Raw genomic sequence first — 16,316 nt, forward strand, 5'->3', positions numbered from 1 at the left:
CTCTGTCTGTTTAGGTGCACCACAGTCCCGCCTCCTCCTCCTCCTCTTCTTCTTCCTCCAAAGCAGGAGGAGTCAAGAAGCTTGTTCACACCATTTTACCCCCCTTTCATCTCATTTATGCTTCTTTAATACATGCAATGCTTTGTCATAGATATCAATAATAATAACTCCAGTCACTGCCAATTAAGTGCACTCAACCTGACAATTCTCCAAGGAATTTTATGAAAATATTACAACTCCCCTATCCCATGTGTACATGTACGAGTATTAGCAGTGAAGGTGTTTATGATTTAAGTAGGAAAAAGCAACTTACATATCCCAATAGAGAAGGCTTGCCATGCTGTCAGTGGTGAGCTGCGCCCTCTAGCGGTGGACCTCACAAACAAAGACAAAATTACTGCTTTTCTTTGTATTTTTCATTAAAATAACAAATACTATTTTCCTTACCGGTGAACATACGCTTTACCTTTTATATGACAGGGATACAAAAGTACACACACACGCACCTTTCTCTCTCACACACACAACACAGATCAGCGTTCACCTGCTGTATTGCAACTGCATTACATCACCATTACATCATCACTGGAGGAAACAATGGTAATAGAGCCACATGGGGCGAGAGGTATTAAAAAACACAAAATGGTGCATACAACGTAATTAGAATATAAACAGTGCTCACTTACGACAACACACAGTGCAGTGGCATGTAAAGGTATTAATAATAACAGCTAATGAGGCACATTACAAAAAGTAAGGACACTTGTTTTTTTTTTGTATAATTAGGTTTAAGCTCAAAGCTAAAATACTCCCATTTGAACGGCACAATAGCATCACATTACAGTCCTCCCTTTGTTTGGATGCATGAAGCAGCTACTCTTTTACACTAAAATCCACATAGATATTAATTCTTGCAGCAGTTGATGTCTGAATTCGCTTTTTTGCAATCAATTGGTAATACTATGATTAAGATACTTATTTTTGCTTAGTCCCTTTGTCACCGTAAAGTCTTTAACGCTTGACAGCAGGTCGTTATCTGGTTTGACTCACAAGTACACCGGAGGACTAATCCAATAAGCACAATGTGACCACTGTGGTCGGGATCAACCTTCCATCAAGTTTGGGTCATTTGACTGATGACTTGCTAAACACTCAAGTGTCTTTTCTTTCCTTCTTGTCCTTCTTTCTTTGTGGGCTTGTGTGCCTGTTTGTAACTTCTCATTCACTCGCCGGCTGGCTTAAGAGGGCCTGAAACCGGTTTGCTGGCCTTTTCGTGGTTCATCGTGCACGTGAGGGAAGACAATGGCCTCACTGCATGACAGCGAACTGATGATTTCCTGCCGTGAAGAAACTCGCGGCTTTGTTTGGAGCAACACGCCTGTTGCGACACTCAGGTTATGACCTAGGCTGTATGTATGCAAATACTAAATACACCTCCTAATAAACTAGAAATGCATTGATGTAGATGACCACAAGGTGCCCCGCCAGACAATACGTTATCAACAGGGTTTCTGCAAGTTCTAGCAAATCAAATTTAATGCTTTTTAATGCCACTTATAACAAATTTGATGCCCATGTCCTACTGCAAATCGTTATTACACTGTATATACTCAACAGTTTACTACTGTCTGTGTAGACACAATTGTAAGTGTTTGACAATGATAATCTTGAATAGTTGAAAGTTTTACATTAACTATTACTCTCTAGTGGATTTGAGTTAGCTAACAAGACTATTTAATCTGAGAATTTATTTTTATTCATTTATTTTTGGTGGTGGCGTTGTGGCGACAGCAGAAGTAGCTTTGTTGGTCAAGCCAAAGAAATTTAGCACCGTTAACTCATGCTTGCCTTTAATTGGCGACTAGTGATTAGCTAATAGCATGTGTGATTTCACCTCATTTAAATGTTTTTAATGCTTTTGGACATTGGATTTCATGTTTTATAATGCCATTTAAGGCCTTAATTTTCACAAAGTCCATTTAATGACTTTTAATGCTTTTTAATGACCGGCAGAAACCCTGATCAATCAATGCAAAGTTGTTTTCGACCCACTCGTTCCCTGTAAAGCTTAACAATTTCGGACAATTCTGTGTCTCCATCTTGGTGAACAAAGTCCGGTCCATAAATGCATGCTTGGCTGAGTTTGGTGTAGAAAAGGGCCATCAAATCCACTTAAAATACATATGTGAGCCTGCAGACTCCTGGTGTCCTAATAGTTTTGTTAAAAATCTAAAAAGTGTGAGCGACATTGGGTTTTACTAAGTAAAGGGATCTTCAAACTGAAACCATCAGGGTCCCTTGGGTCATCTCGGGACAGATTCATCGAGCAAAGCTGAAACAAGAAAAGAACAGCTGATGAATACAGATGTCAAACCACTTAGTTTGCTTCTGTTGTCTACTTTCAAGCAATCTCTCTTTCATAGAGTCATTGACGGCCCATCGAGCGTTCTTCTCACAGGTCAGTGAAATTTATATTTTTTAAACAGCAGCCCGGCAGCAGGAGGGATTACTCTCTATTATTTATTAAATTGTGATGCACTGTAATCTTCCCTAAATCTGCATCTATTTTTAATGTGGACTCTAGGAGGAGGAATTTAATCTCACCTTCACTGCTTTTCAGTTTCAAAGCTGACGGGCTGCTGTGTTGCCAAATGCTTTGCCAAAAAAAAAAAAACTGCACCTAAATTAAAAATAACTCCATTAATTTGTACCTGGAATATACGGGCATTGATGAGGTATTTTAAGTTCTAAAAGACTGTTAAAGTCTGCATTATCATTGTTGGCTCACTACTAGGTTTAAACCACAAAGGAGTAACGGGCAAAATATTACGTTTCACCGCCAGCAGGCTGTTGCCATGACAACAAGCCACCGATGTCACCGTGAACGGGTGGCTCTCGTTGAGCTGCACTGCCTTGGGTATGCCCGAGTCCTCCTCTTTTCTTCCGAGGCGTCCGCGGGCACCCTTTCCCCAGGTGTATACCTCGCCATCTGCGGACAGGAGACAAGAGGAACGAGGTCGGTCAGCGGCACACTTCTTTCCTTACCCCCTTCTCCCCCTCCAGGATGCGCTGATCCAGACACAAATCTGAAGGCGACGTCTCCCTCTCTCCTGCAGGGGCTGCACAATGGCTCCATCTGCCCCAACAAAGGCTTCTCTTCATGGGCAAAGGCTACAAGGCAGGGCGGCCACTGCTGACTTTCACTCCGGGGTAGCCAATCACTGGCACAATGTAACATTTCACCATTTTCACCCTCCAGCACAGGACATACACATCTGCTACAAATCACTTAAGTTGCAAAGTTTCACCCAAATACAAAACCTTTATAGTTTTTTTTTTTTTTTTTTTTACATTTTACAAAGCGGAGGCCTTGTTCCATGAAAGTAGCACTGTTGAAAGAAGAGATGCATCCATCAAAGACCACCTAACAAAGGCGGACTGTGTGCTGAGACACCTTTTGTGTTTATAGATGCTCACAAATACACACACTGGCTACTAAATGAGTACAGCCATTACAATTACAGTAAAACTTCTACAGGGATCATACTGTAGAATTGAAGCTTGAATTTATTTTAGAGTAGTCAGGCTATAGCTTGTATAGCAGGATATATTTACTAGCCACTACATCGCTGGCAATACATGAGCAGCAAGATAATGATGTCTTGTCTACAGTCAAGTATAGGGATGGTAGTGTCATAGTCTAGTGCAGCATGAGTGCTGCCAGCGTTTTTGCGAGATGTGCTGCCCATTGGAATTCATGCACCACTGTATCTGTGTACGAGTCCAAGGAATGTGGAAATGTAATGTGAATAAATCTTTTACACAAGTACACTCATTACACTCTCTTTCTGTATATTTTCATTTAAAACACACGTTTCGAGCCAGGGACGAAATTAAAATTCCTGAAGTGGGGGGGACAGAACTCGCTTGCATACAGGAGGCCCAGTTTTAACGCATTAGATGCATCTTTTGGAATAATATGAGTGGGAAACAAATTGTTCAATAATTAATTTTTTGCACGTAATAACAAACTTACCAGAATAAAATAAATAACTTTACTTTGGTTTTTCAAAATTGCATTATGATTTAGTTTTTTGTTGCATTATGGTTACAGTATACTATTAGCACAAGTCTTAATTAACAGCATAACTACCTTTGAGTGGAGCAATAAACTCCTCTTGTTTAGATTTTTTATTTGTTTTACTTTGTTTGTGATTCATATTGCCATGTGGAAGCCAACTCGAGCTTATCCTGCATCTGACCGCTGATTGTTTTGTGCTTTCAAACCTTTTCACGTTAGCAAGAAGGCAGCGCCAGAAAGCCACTCACTGAGCTTGTTGGCAGTCTAAAAAAACAAGTTTCAGTCTGAGCGGCCGCTTTCCACCTGGCATTAGTGTTTGACTTGTCTACATTCAATAGCGTTGCATTATTCTTGGACGTTAATAAGTGCACGAGACAAAAAACTGCCTTTTGAAAAAATGTTCCCTCCTCCCAATTTACATCCATGTTGGGAGTGCTTTCAGTTTCCCAGCAACATGTATATTAAATACCAAAACACAAAAGTAAAGTGGTATTTAGTGTAACAAATGTGAAATAGTCCTTCCATGTGTAATTTAATTTCTGCATTCCTTAGGTTCAAATACTGCACAGGTGTAGGAGGTGCATAAATTCCAATGGGGAGCACGCCTCGCCAGAACACCGGCATCAGGGAGCTCCATGTCATCAAGGGTAAACATGAATTCCAACTTGTACTATTATTGTAAAGCAGAACTGGATCGCATTATAGGGATCCCAAAGACACCTCCAAGAAGTGTCTCGCTAAGGAAGTTCAAGGAGTGGGCAAGTATGCCTCCTCCAGACCTAAACCCAACTGAGCATCTTCAAGCATAATAGGTTCGGACAAAATGCGGACATGTTTACTGTGCGCTCATTAAACTGTCTAAAAACATACACAAGTGAGTGCAACTCACAGTAAACATCCATCCATCCATCCATCCATTTTTCTACCGCTTGACCCTTTCGGGGTCATATTTACACAATAATTGCTGAGTGTTGACTCATTTTCAGTGTATACTACAAATAGATCTATACTAATATACTAGCTATACACTGACTACTCAAAAATTACTGAGAAGATAAACTAAAAAAATCCTTCCGACAATTGAGGGCTTTTGTAGGGACTTTTGTAAGATATTGTCCATTGAGGAGAAGAGCGGTTTATCACTATTACAGTGCATGTACTACATCAGGGTTCCCCAACCTTTTTTCTACCAGAGACCAGTTTAATGTATGCATTATTTTTACGGAACGGCTTTCCACGTGTGGCAGATAAAAACAGCAAAAAATATGAGCATGAAAAAGCAATTCACTATATCGCTGACGTAGTGGGAGCCCTGGGTGTGTTTCTTTGCGAAGAGATGGTGCCCGGCACGTTAATGGCATATACTATATAACAGTGTTTCTTAACCATAGAGCCTTTGGCCCAGTGTTGGGCTGCGAGCGTCCCCCTAGAATGTGATATGTGTTTTTAAGTTGTGGTCCGTATAGGCTATAGCGATACTCAGTTGTAATACACTTTTCCACCACTTGTGGCAGTAATGACAATATAAAACAAACAGAAGTCTGGCGCTAATGTCGTAGAGACATTTCTTAAGCGCAAAAATTATGGGATCTGAGCCGAGGATGTCGTTGTGGCTTGTGCAGCCCTTTGAGACACGTGTGATTGAGGGCTATATAAATAAACTTTGATTGATTGACTAAAATGGTGAAGCTGTATTTTCCTTTGCACTTTTAATTTTATGGACATTTTAGTTAAGATACATATTGACTATTAATTTAGTTTATTTATTTTAGCACAACATAATACATAATGGTTGTAATTGTATTGTTTATTTGGTTAGTACTTCTTTTTCAAATCAGCCTGACCTAAGCCTAAGGTTTATTTGTCAAATAATAATGTCATCTTTGTGATTAACACATGCTTTTATATCATTTGATAAGGTAGTAAACTGTAAGTAGGTTTGATATAATTATTGAATATGATCAAAATTAAGAGTAACATTACCAAATCAGTGTTAATATTGGAGTGGTCCCTGGGCTACTCTGTAGTGGAAAAGTTGGGTCCCGAGGTCAAAAAGGTTAAGAACCCCTGCTATATACAATGACCCTGAAGGGCACTGCAGATGGAAATTAACCTTTGGCTACATTCTGGCACATTAACATTGTATATGTCCATTAATGTGCATTGTCCCATGTACTATATAACAAAGGAGGTGGGATATACATCTATTAACAAGCTTATTGGTGTGTTTAGTGGGACAGGCGAAAGTTAAGTCGGAGAAAATGCGGTAGTTTATAAATTAATTAAGGTTTCTGTGCGGCCCGGTAGCAAATGCGTACTGGTCCCCGGACCGGTGGTTGAGGACCACTGTACTACTGTATACTGTATGTACTTACTTGATCTGATGGCTAAAGTGAAAGCATCTCCACAAGCAGCCATAGTGATATTCTGTAGGGCGGGCAGCAGGTATGGTGCACGACTGCCTCGGCGAGAACTGCAGCCCATCTGACCATGCTGGTTGCTGCCAAAAGTGATGCACAACCCACCCTCTAGGGGGAGTAACATGAAGGGTGATAGCCTGACTCACACACATGCCATCGGAGGAAATGTCATTAACGACGGTTGTATATTTTTACCTGTCACGGCGACAGAGTGTGCTGTACCGATGTCAATGCAGACAATCTTCTCTCTGTTGAGCGGAGCTGATTGGACGGGAGTAAAAGAGTAGACCTCCTCCACCTGATTGGAGGGGCTTGGTTCCTCACCGGCGCTTATCTTGTCCAGACCCAGCTTGTTGCACCTAAACCACCACCGAGGCAATGAAGAGTATACATTAAAAATGCTGGTTTACTTTGACTGATATAAAACATATCATTCACCTGTTCCTTCCACATGCCATAATGCTGCTCTGAGTGCTGATAATCATGGAACAGTCCACGCCACACACCACCTTCTGGGCTTCAAACTCCACAGGTAGACACACCTGCTGGGGACAGTTGTGGCTGTCTTGGGTGCCCAGCCCGAGGCGCCCTTAGCGGGGAAAAAAAGATTTGTAAATGTCATAAATCTAAAGAGAATCCTCAAAGTCGAAGAGATGACAGCCATGTTATGTCATCATTATTACTATACCATTGTCCCCTCTTCCCCAGGCGAATACTTCTCTCTCATTGGTCATTGCGAGCACGTGGGAAGCGCCACAAGACACCTGGACCAGCTCGTAGCCGAGGAGCGCCTCCACTATCTTGGGCTGAGTATGAGAATCACATACTCAGCAATAGTACATACATTGCTCAACACTAGGGACATGAATCTTACAAACAAGTCACGATTTGATTCTGATTCTTGGGTTGATGATTTGATTCAAACCAATTCTCGCAATATATTATTTGCTGTAAAAATTATAATAAAACCTTTTCAAAACAGATTACAGGTTACAAAAGCTCCTCTTGGCTGCTGACGTATGACGAATACGCACAGATAAAGCCAGACATGACCTAAAAAAAAAAATTTTTTTAAATGAATTATTAAAAAGATTTATTAATCGATTTAGAATCGGAATAGGCAAAACTCGTGATTCGGATGTGAGTCAATTTGTTTCAGCGCCACTACTGAACACAATCCAATAGGGCATATTCGGACATTAATCTGTTCTAGGGAAGTAACGACATAAAAATGTATATCACGGGTATTGTGTCTAAAATTATCACGGCTATCGTTATGGCGGTACTGTTGAATGTGCTCAAAAAGTACTATTACATAAAAAAGTACTATTACACACACTGAAATCTTTTGGCGAAGTTATTTAAAAACTTAGCTTAGTTTAGTTGCTCGCAATGTGTTTGTATAAGTTTAATTTGGTGTATCAAGTTTCTTAATGGGGAAAGACATTAACGTTTCTTGTTTTCAGGATAGCATCAAAGCTAGCGAGCTAGCGCCAGTTAGTCAGTGAGTTTATTAAAGATAGATAGTACTTTATTGAAGTGCAGTTATCAACTCAGGTTTTCTTTCTTTTAAAATGGTAATACTACCTGTCGGGAGTTTTATCATTATTACCGTTTATCGTTAACTATCAGCATCACAAAATCCTTATTTATTAAAGAGGCAAAGTAATACTTAAAATTATTCTTACCATTGACATGCTGAAAGATTCATATCTGGTGAGGCACTGACTCTGATTTCCAAATCAGGATCGCAACATTGCCAAATCCTGAAGGCAGTGGCGGTTTCTCTCATGTGCATTATGTCTGAGCACACAGGGGGGCTTTGACAAAGGCAGCATGATAAATTGTGCCATGAATTGTTTTTGTGTCCTTAAAGGGTGTCTTTTGATATTTGTTTTATGCGAACATGATCATTGAGGCCATGCCTCACTAGACCACACCTCTCTGACTGTATTCTTTGGCTCTATTTAACTGTGACAAAGACGGCAGTCAACACAGTAAAGGTTCAGTAAATGTGTATATTGTATGTATAAATATATATTTCTCCAAGTTGACGTACCTGCGTAACATCATTGAAGTTTCCATGCCCCAAGCAGCCATTGCTCCCGCTCCCAAAGGTCATGATGATGCCCCTGTCTGCAAATGACACTGGTTGATGAGTCCTAATGTCGACCACCTTACACTCCCTTGCATCATTCCAACATAAATATAGAAATAAGACATGTTGGCTGCCAGCCCACCTGTCATGCAGGTGGTGAAGAGATCGCCACAGGCTACCAACTTGATGGTGACTCCGGACTGACCCTCCAGGAAACGCGAGATGAACTGAGGCTGCATCTGCTCCACCGCTCCGGGCAGACTGAGCTCTGCGGATCCCACCGAGGGAGCCTGCGGAGATGCAGAATGATGATTGGTTCATTAAAGAATATGGTACATGCATAAAACGCAAGGGCTTGTAATGTTTTTGTTTCCTGTGTGGAAGAGACAAAAAAACACACAAAAAAATATGTTAAGAGTAAGAAATATGTAAGAAAAGTCGCTTCATTGGCCATCTTGATCCCCCCTGCTAGATCTTCTTATTCTCTGGCAGACCAGGTGTGTATGAGGTGTGTTAAGAAGCAGAGTTATGATACCATTTACTGTATGGAGCTTTAACGACAAGTAACATTCACAGGCATTATAATGTCTTTGAGTGAGGGCGAACAGGTAACGCCAAATCCATTGGTGGCGGTCCAAATGTAATTCTTCCACATGTCATAATGCCACTATAAAAAGATATGATCATCTGCTGGTACAACCTGCACATTTAAATCAAGTTTTGAATTATATAATTATCCTACAATCTACATGTATTCATTGTAAAGCAGGGGTGTCAAACTTGTTTTAATTGAGGGAGTTATGGCTGCCCTCAGACAGCCGCTTGTAACAGTCATCTTAAATATCTATATCTATTTATGTACAATCGCCTAATGGTATAAATACCCAATTGCCTATGCATTTGTATATTATATATTTTTACGTAAAAATCGATTGCTATAATGTGCTTTGAAATCATAAGTCATGGTGACCAGCAGATATTAAAGCATTGATTTTTATTTGACCAAAAAAATTAGATTGGGATAATGTAGTTTGTTGCATGATCAGATAATATTAAAGTATAAAATACTTTCAATTGCATGCAGTACATGCAAATGTTCTGTCAAAATTTAAAGAACTAATATATTTAATAAGAAAGATGAAGTGCTTTGTTGATGCACATTAATTCCTTTCTTTTGCGGGCCACATAAAATAATGTGGCGGCCAGATTTCGCCCCCGAGCCTTGAGTTTGACACCTGTGTCAAAAAGCATCGGAATTTTATTGTTGAATTTTAATTTTTATTATGTATTTTGGAACTAATTGTTTTAAGTGAAGATTCAGATTTTAGTCTGTATGATATTGACAATAAGGAGAGGACATATAATAAATATTTTGATGCAGATAAAAGATTTAAGATCTAATGATATTTTAACAAGTCTGTGTCAAAATTTAAAAAGTTTTCAGTTTGCATCTAAATATTCGTAGTTAACCCAAACATATTCATCATTTCACACATTTTTGATTAAATTTAGAAAACAGATTTTTTTGTGCTTGTGTTGTCTAAAACATGGCTCAAAGATTATATTGCACAATTCTACTCTTTGCCTCAATATCATGTTGTGCCTGATCTACTAAAGGTCTGCGTGTATTAAAACACATGCAAACTTGTTAGCACATGCAAAGCTGATATACTGAACTTATACACAGATGATTGCATCTCTTAAGTGAGCAAAATAAGGAGTGCAATACATTTAGCGTGTCTGTCTTCATGAATATCCAGAATATATGCTAATCATCGGAACAGCCACAATAAGTATTTAGCACATGCAGTGTGATTTATCAAGGCTGAAACTGTTCTGCGGCCGCTGTTTTGCGTCTTTATTTAATATGTCTAGAAAGGACACGCAAACTCTCAGTTGCATAGAAATAGCTGTGAGAAAGGTGGCGATCGCATTGCAGCTCTGTCCTACATATGCTTCGCAACATGTATGGAGTGTCAAAAATACAATTATTAGACATATTGTCTATTCAGCAATTTCATTTTATAATTTTTTATCTGATGGATGACTTAAGGAGCTGATTAAAATAAATTAAACTGATGCATTTTGGTGTCTGCTGGAGTTTTTGTTAATGATGTCTGTTTTTTCACATAGAAGCTATATCATTAAAATATCTCCTATATGAAAAAACTTCTTGCAATATGCATTTTCTTGCGTCTGGAATATTCTAGCGCACACAGTTAGTGCCAGCACTTTCCATGAGCACACCTTCAGCATGCTAAAAAAGTGGGTTCTATTGTAAATGCACTGCAGGAGTACTTCTAAAATGCTAAAGGTTTCCTTGAGCACACCTTCAGCATGCTAAAAAAGTGGGTTCTATTGTAGATGCACTGCAGGAGTACTTCTAAAATGCAAAAGGTTTTATTTGTCTGCTGCATGTTTCAAAACATAGCAAAACGCCACAGGTAGGAACATGATAACGTTAATGTGCAGTAAATGAGTGTTTCCCTGGTGAAAGCTGCGTAATACACGCAAAAAACAAATTTACATTGGGCGGCCTGCACCAGTTATCAATTGTACACGCAGTCTTAGTAAATCGCTTGTAAGACGCCCATTATTACCACATGAAATGTTATAGTTGACACACACTGTTTAGCACATGATGTTTAGATCTTAGTAGAACAGGACCTTAGTATTAATTTGATTAAAACTGATATACAATCAATACTTTTAGAAAATCCATATGGCAGCAACTTTAAAGGGAATACTCTCATTATAGGGTGTACACATTTATCTACTGTATGTTGAAGCATTGTCAACCACTTTGGAGAGGATTAGTGTCAAAAATAAGGCATGCATTCTTCTAAGGGATTTTAATATTGATTAATAGTGTTTTGCTGTAGATTGTAAATAGTTTTTTTGAGTGTGCAAATAAATAAATACAAATGCAAAAATATAAATGAATGTTTAAACATTAAACCTCCCAAGTGATCAGACGGCCCGACTTGGTCACCCCCATCTTCTGAGTGCGGCCCAGCGACACCTGGAGCACCTCAGTGTTGAGCATGGGCAGACGCAGCGGGGTGGAAATTCCGCTGCCCCACGTGTACACTGCAGACAGCGGGAGGGAATGCAGCTTGCCTGTTGCTGACATGCCATCTGGTAATAAACGACGCATTTTATTAAATATTCCAATCATGTGAACACTGTGGGGGGGGGGGAGGAATGACCTCTGGATCTGTTGGTCGGTACTCGCCCTCCCACTCTGCCTTGTGGACCAGTCTGGACAGTGGATAGCGGTTTCTCGATCCTGGACATTTTAACATAACATAGCAAGCGGCACACTTTAAAAAGGTGTTACACACCACCTCACCTGCGCATCTTGACGCTTCCGATGTCCGTGTAGAGATTAAGCAGCGGTCCGATGCAGACGGACAGTGCCATGATTTCATTGAGCTGCGGCCGTTTGGAGGGATCCAGGTTGAGCATGTTGACGATGAGCTGACGGAGTTCCGGGCTGTAGCGGTCGGATATCGGAGCGAAGGTGCCACTCATGATCTTCAGGACCAGGGCAGGGAGGTTCTGAAAGACCAAGTTTAAAAAAAAGAAAATGTTGTATTAATTTGACCACAACCAAGGGCCAAAGGTGCATTAGCAACTGCAGAGGTTGTGTGTGAGACTGACCCTGGATGATCAAACTGCTTCCAAAGCAATTGTATATCATTCATAAAATGAATATGAACCTACATAGCTCCATGTAATGTAATGGGTTTTGTGAAAAGGTTGTTTAAAAGATATATAAAACCGTGTGTTTGCTTATTTGGGCTTGCATTTCTGTGACCTCAACAACGCAAAACACAACTGAACAGGTTTACTTCCTCATGCTAATAGCAAGAAGCACAAGTAAGTCCGACAAGACAAATTAATGCAGTGTTTCTTAACCAAAGGAGCCCATTGTTGGGCCGCCAAAAAATATTTCTTTCTTAGGTGTAGTTCGTATTGGCCGCAGCAGTACTCAGTTGTAATACACTTTTCCGCTACTTGTGGCAGTAATGACAATATCGAACAAACAGAAAAAGTCTGGAGCTAAAGTCATAGAGAAGTTTCTTAAGTGCAAAATATATGACTATATTTTCATCTGCACTTTAATTTTATTGACATTTCAATTAGGAAACATATTCATTATTGATTCATAGATTTTAGCACTGCATAATTATACATGTATGGAAATACATTTTTAGGCAGTTGTTTATGAATCCCTTCTTATGCAGCATATTTGGTTAGTACTTATTTTTATAATGAGCCTGACCTAAGCCCAAGGTTTTTGTGTTAAATAAATTATACTTTTTTTTTTTTTTTTATAATGTCCTGCCCAGCTTCTCGGGCAAATCATATAGCAGATGTAAATTATACTTTGGAATAACACATCATTTGACAAGGTTGTAAACTGTACGTAGGTTAGATCTAATTATTAACTATGATTAAAACCAAAAGTAACTAATTCAGTGTTACTACGCTCTGTCATAGAAAAGTTGGGCCCGAGGTGAAAAAGTTTAAGAACCCCTGAATTAATGAGCTAAAAATTGCCACTTACGTAGCTTGTCACAGATGAATAAGTGCTGTTGATGAACAAACAATGACGGAAAAACACACCGTACAAAATCCAATGCATTAATTTATCATGAAATTCAAACAAAGTTGTTTTTTTTATTGACTGTGTATACTGTTTGGTTGTTTGCAATTTAGAATATAGCCTAACGTATGCAGCTTGGATAGGCTCCAGCCCCCTGAGGCCCCAAGAGGGACAATCGGTAGGAAATGGATGGATGAAGGGTATGTGTATAATAAGTCAATATGCAAAATGAAATTTTTATTTTGATCAGTTTAAAAATGAAAGTTTTCAAACAATTTGTTGTGTTGTGCTTATGTAAGGGAGGCGGCGTGGTCAGCACGCTCGCCTCTCATGCAGACGATCAGAGTTTGCGTCCCCGTGCGGAATGGGATAAAGGGCAGGGGGCCAGACAACCTGTTACAATCTGTATGATTTTGCTATTTCTTATAATTTGCACGTGTACAAAGGGAATTTAGTGCTAATGTATGCTTTTATTAGTGACATAGTCGCCTTAGCCACCTTATGCTGAGCAGCAATCACGGAGACATGCGTCGCAATACGTTCAATATTCAGTTCTATAATTATCTTTACACCCTTACAAAAGCAAAAGCCAGAAGTCTCCAACCTTTTGATTGGTACTGTAAAGTAGGCACCACAAAAGATCAGAATGTGGAATTTCATAAGAGTTTTCACTGGAAATCATGCATAATTCAACCTCAAAAGTGTAATTTGTGGCAGGTATTTAATTTATTTTTTATTTTTTATAGCTTATACCGATTGTTGTTCAGTTAGGAAATGTTTCCTTACAGCCGCCTCAAATGCTCTTTTCAGGCTTGCCAGCTCATAGAGCACACAACCCAGAGCCCAGATGTCACTCTTCTGGTTGTACGGCTTCCCCTCGCACAGCTCTGGTGAGATGTAACATGGCGTCCCCACAACCTGCATAAGCATGAAACAAAAACACATGATGTACTTAAGTACATTAAAATGTGTTTTAGAAGTACTTTAGGACTCACAGTGTATGCTTTGCTTTTGCTGACAAGAATCTTTGAGATGCCAAAGTCGCCGATTTTGACGATCATTTGGTGCTTGTCGAGGAGAATATTCTGCGTCTTGAGGTCCCTGTGCAGGATGAGTTTGTTGTGCACGTGGTACATCGCCAGCAAGATCTGCACAAAGAAATGAAGGATGGTGTCTTCGTCCAGCAGGGAGTTACAGCGCTTCTGTATGTAGTCAGCCAAGGTTCCACCTGCATGTCGAAACAAAGCTATTTACTACTACTGAACAACAAGAAGAAGATTATAAGATTACCTGGTGCGTACTCCATAGCGATCATGAGGGCCTTGTCTTCCAGGAAGTTCTCGTAGTACTCGATGATATTTGGGTGGTTGAGCAGTTTCAGCACCTGACACTCGTTCTGAGCGGCGAGGCGTTCGTCCCGTGACATCTGTTCCACGGGGATCTCCTTCAAGATGACCAGGGCACCATCGCTGCGTCGGCGACACAGGTGGACGATCCTGATGGCATCAAGAACGCATGGTGATGCTAACTTTTATACTTTGAAGGTTGTGAGGCACGTCTGAAACCATGTCCTAACACATTTTTACTGGAGCTGTGATGAAATAAACGTGTGAAATTATATGTACAGTATGGGAAATAATGATACAGTAACTATTTAAAGACAAAATAACATTAGCTACAGCAGGGGTGTCCAAACTTTTTCCACTGAGGGCCTCACACTGAAAAATTAAAGCATTTGGGGGCCGTTTTTATTATTTTCATTTTCAAAACCATCCATCTATCCATTTTCTACCGCTTGTCCCTTACGGGATCGCGGGGGGTCTACCGCTTGTCCCTTACGGGATCGCGGGGGGTGCTGGAACCTATCTCAGCTGCATTCGGGTGGTAGGCGGGGTACACCCTGGACAAGTCGCCACCTCATCGCAGGGCCAACACAGATAGACAGACAACATTCACACACTAGGGCCAATTTAGTGTTGCCAATCAACCTGTCTTCCCTCAATTTTGATTAACTTTAAACGTTCCGGGAACCAAAAGGGTCTCAGTCATTAAAGCGTTAAAACAAGCCATATATTAATTTTATTTTTTACTTTCGACACATATATATCTATAGATCAACTTCAGATCCATCCACTGACTTAAGTTAAACATTCGATGACTTATGGCATTTTTGGTCAAAGAAATCCCTGTTTTTATGGCAAAAACACAAAAATGTGGATATTTTCCACAGAATATATTTTAAAGTGAAATATTTGATGTGAAGTAATTGGAGCCTTTAATAGGTTAATAATTCATAATAACATTGATCTTAATTCATTATTATTTTTTGAGATATGACAGTTTAGAAAAAGAAAAAAAAATCTTAGGGATCCACTCAATAAAGTGTTAAAAATAAGTTATACATTTTATAAACATAACTTTCAACGCTTAAATCTCTAGATGCACTTCATATCTATCATCATTTTTGAAATGTTTTAAATAATTATTTTAATGGTTTTTGTTTGTTTGTTTGTTTAACGCCCTTTTGTCAAAGAAAACTTTGTTTTTATGGGAAATACACAAAATATGCAATCATTTCCCCAAAAAATATTTCAAAGTGAAATATTCAATGTGAAGTGATTGGAGCCTTCAATACGTCAATATTTTTTTTTTGTCCTGTCCAGCTTCTCAGGCAAATCATATAGTTGATGTAGATGCCCATATCGGCTGTTCAGATTTACTTTACAAAACAAAAGAGAAGTGTAGGATACTTTTCTTGTTGCCTTATTTGTATTTGACCTTATTAAATGTATTTATATTATCATTTGGTGCAGCCGGGCCGGAGCAGGACGGGATAGAAAGAGAAAAAAGGAAGACAGAGGGGGAAATTGTGGGGACAAGAGGGGGATTAGACAGAGAAACAAAAACAACAGCAAACACAACAACAACAATAACAACAACAACAACAATAGAGCAACATCAGCAAATACGACATGTACAAATATGATGGTAAAAGCGATAGCAAAGAAGCAGTTAGCGAAATAAATAATAATACAGTGAATACAATGAGCATTATTACACTACAAATGGAGCATTACAAATACCAATAGAAATAGCGCTATTGAT

At 39.4% G+C, this 16,316-nt stretch overlaps 1 protein-coding gene across 3 annotated transcripts in view; it reads right to left on the reverse strand.

The window, feature by feature from the left end:
- nek8 (NIMA-related kinase 8) overlaps positions 1-16,316 on the reverse strand; it is a 51,008-nt gene that overhangs the window by 210 nt on the left and 34,482 nt on the right. For 2 of the 3 annotated variants that reach the window (XM_062060379.1, XM_062060380.1), the window contains exons 4-17: positions 14,502-14,707; positions 14,207-14,439; positions 13,998-14,129; positions 11,952-12,160; positions 11,809-11,888; positions 11,559-11,737; positions 8,742-8,889; positions 8,561-8,637; positions 7,190-7,307; positions 6,940-7,090; positions 6,697-6,860; positions 6,457-6,609; positions 2,831-2,989; positions 314-2,332 (exon numbers count right to left, since the gene is read on the reverse strand). In XM_062060379.1, coding sequence (XP_061916363.1) covers positions 2,304-2,332; positions 2,831-2,989; positions 6,457-6,609; positions 6,697-6,860; positions 6,940-7,090; positions 7,190-7,307; positions 8,561-8,637; positions 8,742-8,889; positions 11,559-11,737; positions 11,809-11,888; positions 11,952-12,160; positions 13,998-14,129; positions 14,207-14,439; positions 14,502-14,707 — 2,038 coding nt within the window. In that variant the 3' untranslated portion in view covers positions 314-2,303. The remainder of the gene's footprint in view (positions 1-313; positions 2,333-2,830; positions 2,990-6,456; positions 6,610-6,696; positions 6,861-6,939; positions 7,091-7,189; positions 7,308-8,560; positions 8,638-8,741; positions 8,890-11,558; positions 11,738-11,808; positions 11,889-11,951; positions 12,161-13,997; positions 14,130-14,206; positions 14,440-14,501; positions 14,708-16,316) is intronic. The other variant, XM_062060381.1, reaches the window with a different exon arrangement.

The sequence above is a fragment of the Entelurus aequoreus genome, linkage group LG10 (genome assembly GCF_033978785.1).
Source record: "Entelurus aequoreus isolate RoL-2023_Sb linkage group LG10, RoL_Eaeq_v1.1, whole genome shotgun sequence".
Classification (NCBI taxonomy): domain Eukaryota; kingdom Metazoa; phylum Chordata; class Actinopteri; order Syngnathiformes; family Syngnathidae; genus Entelurus; species Entelurus aequoreus.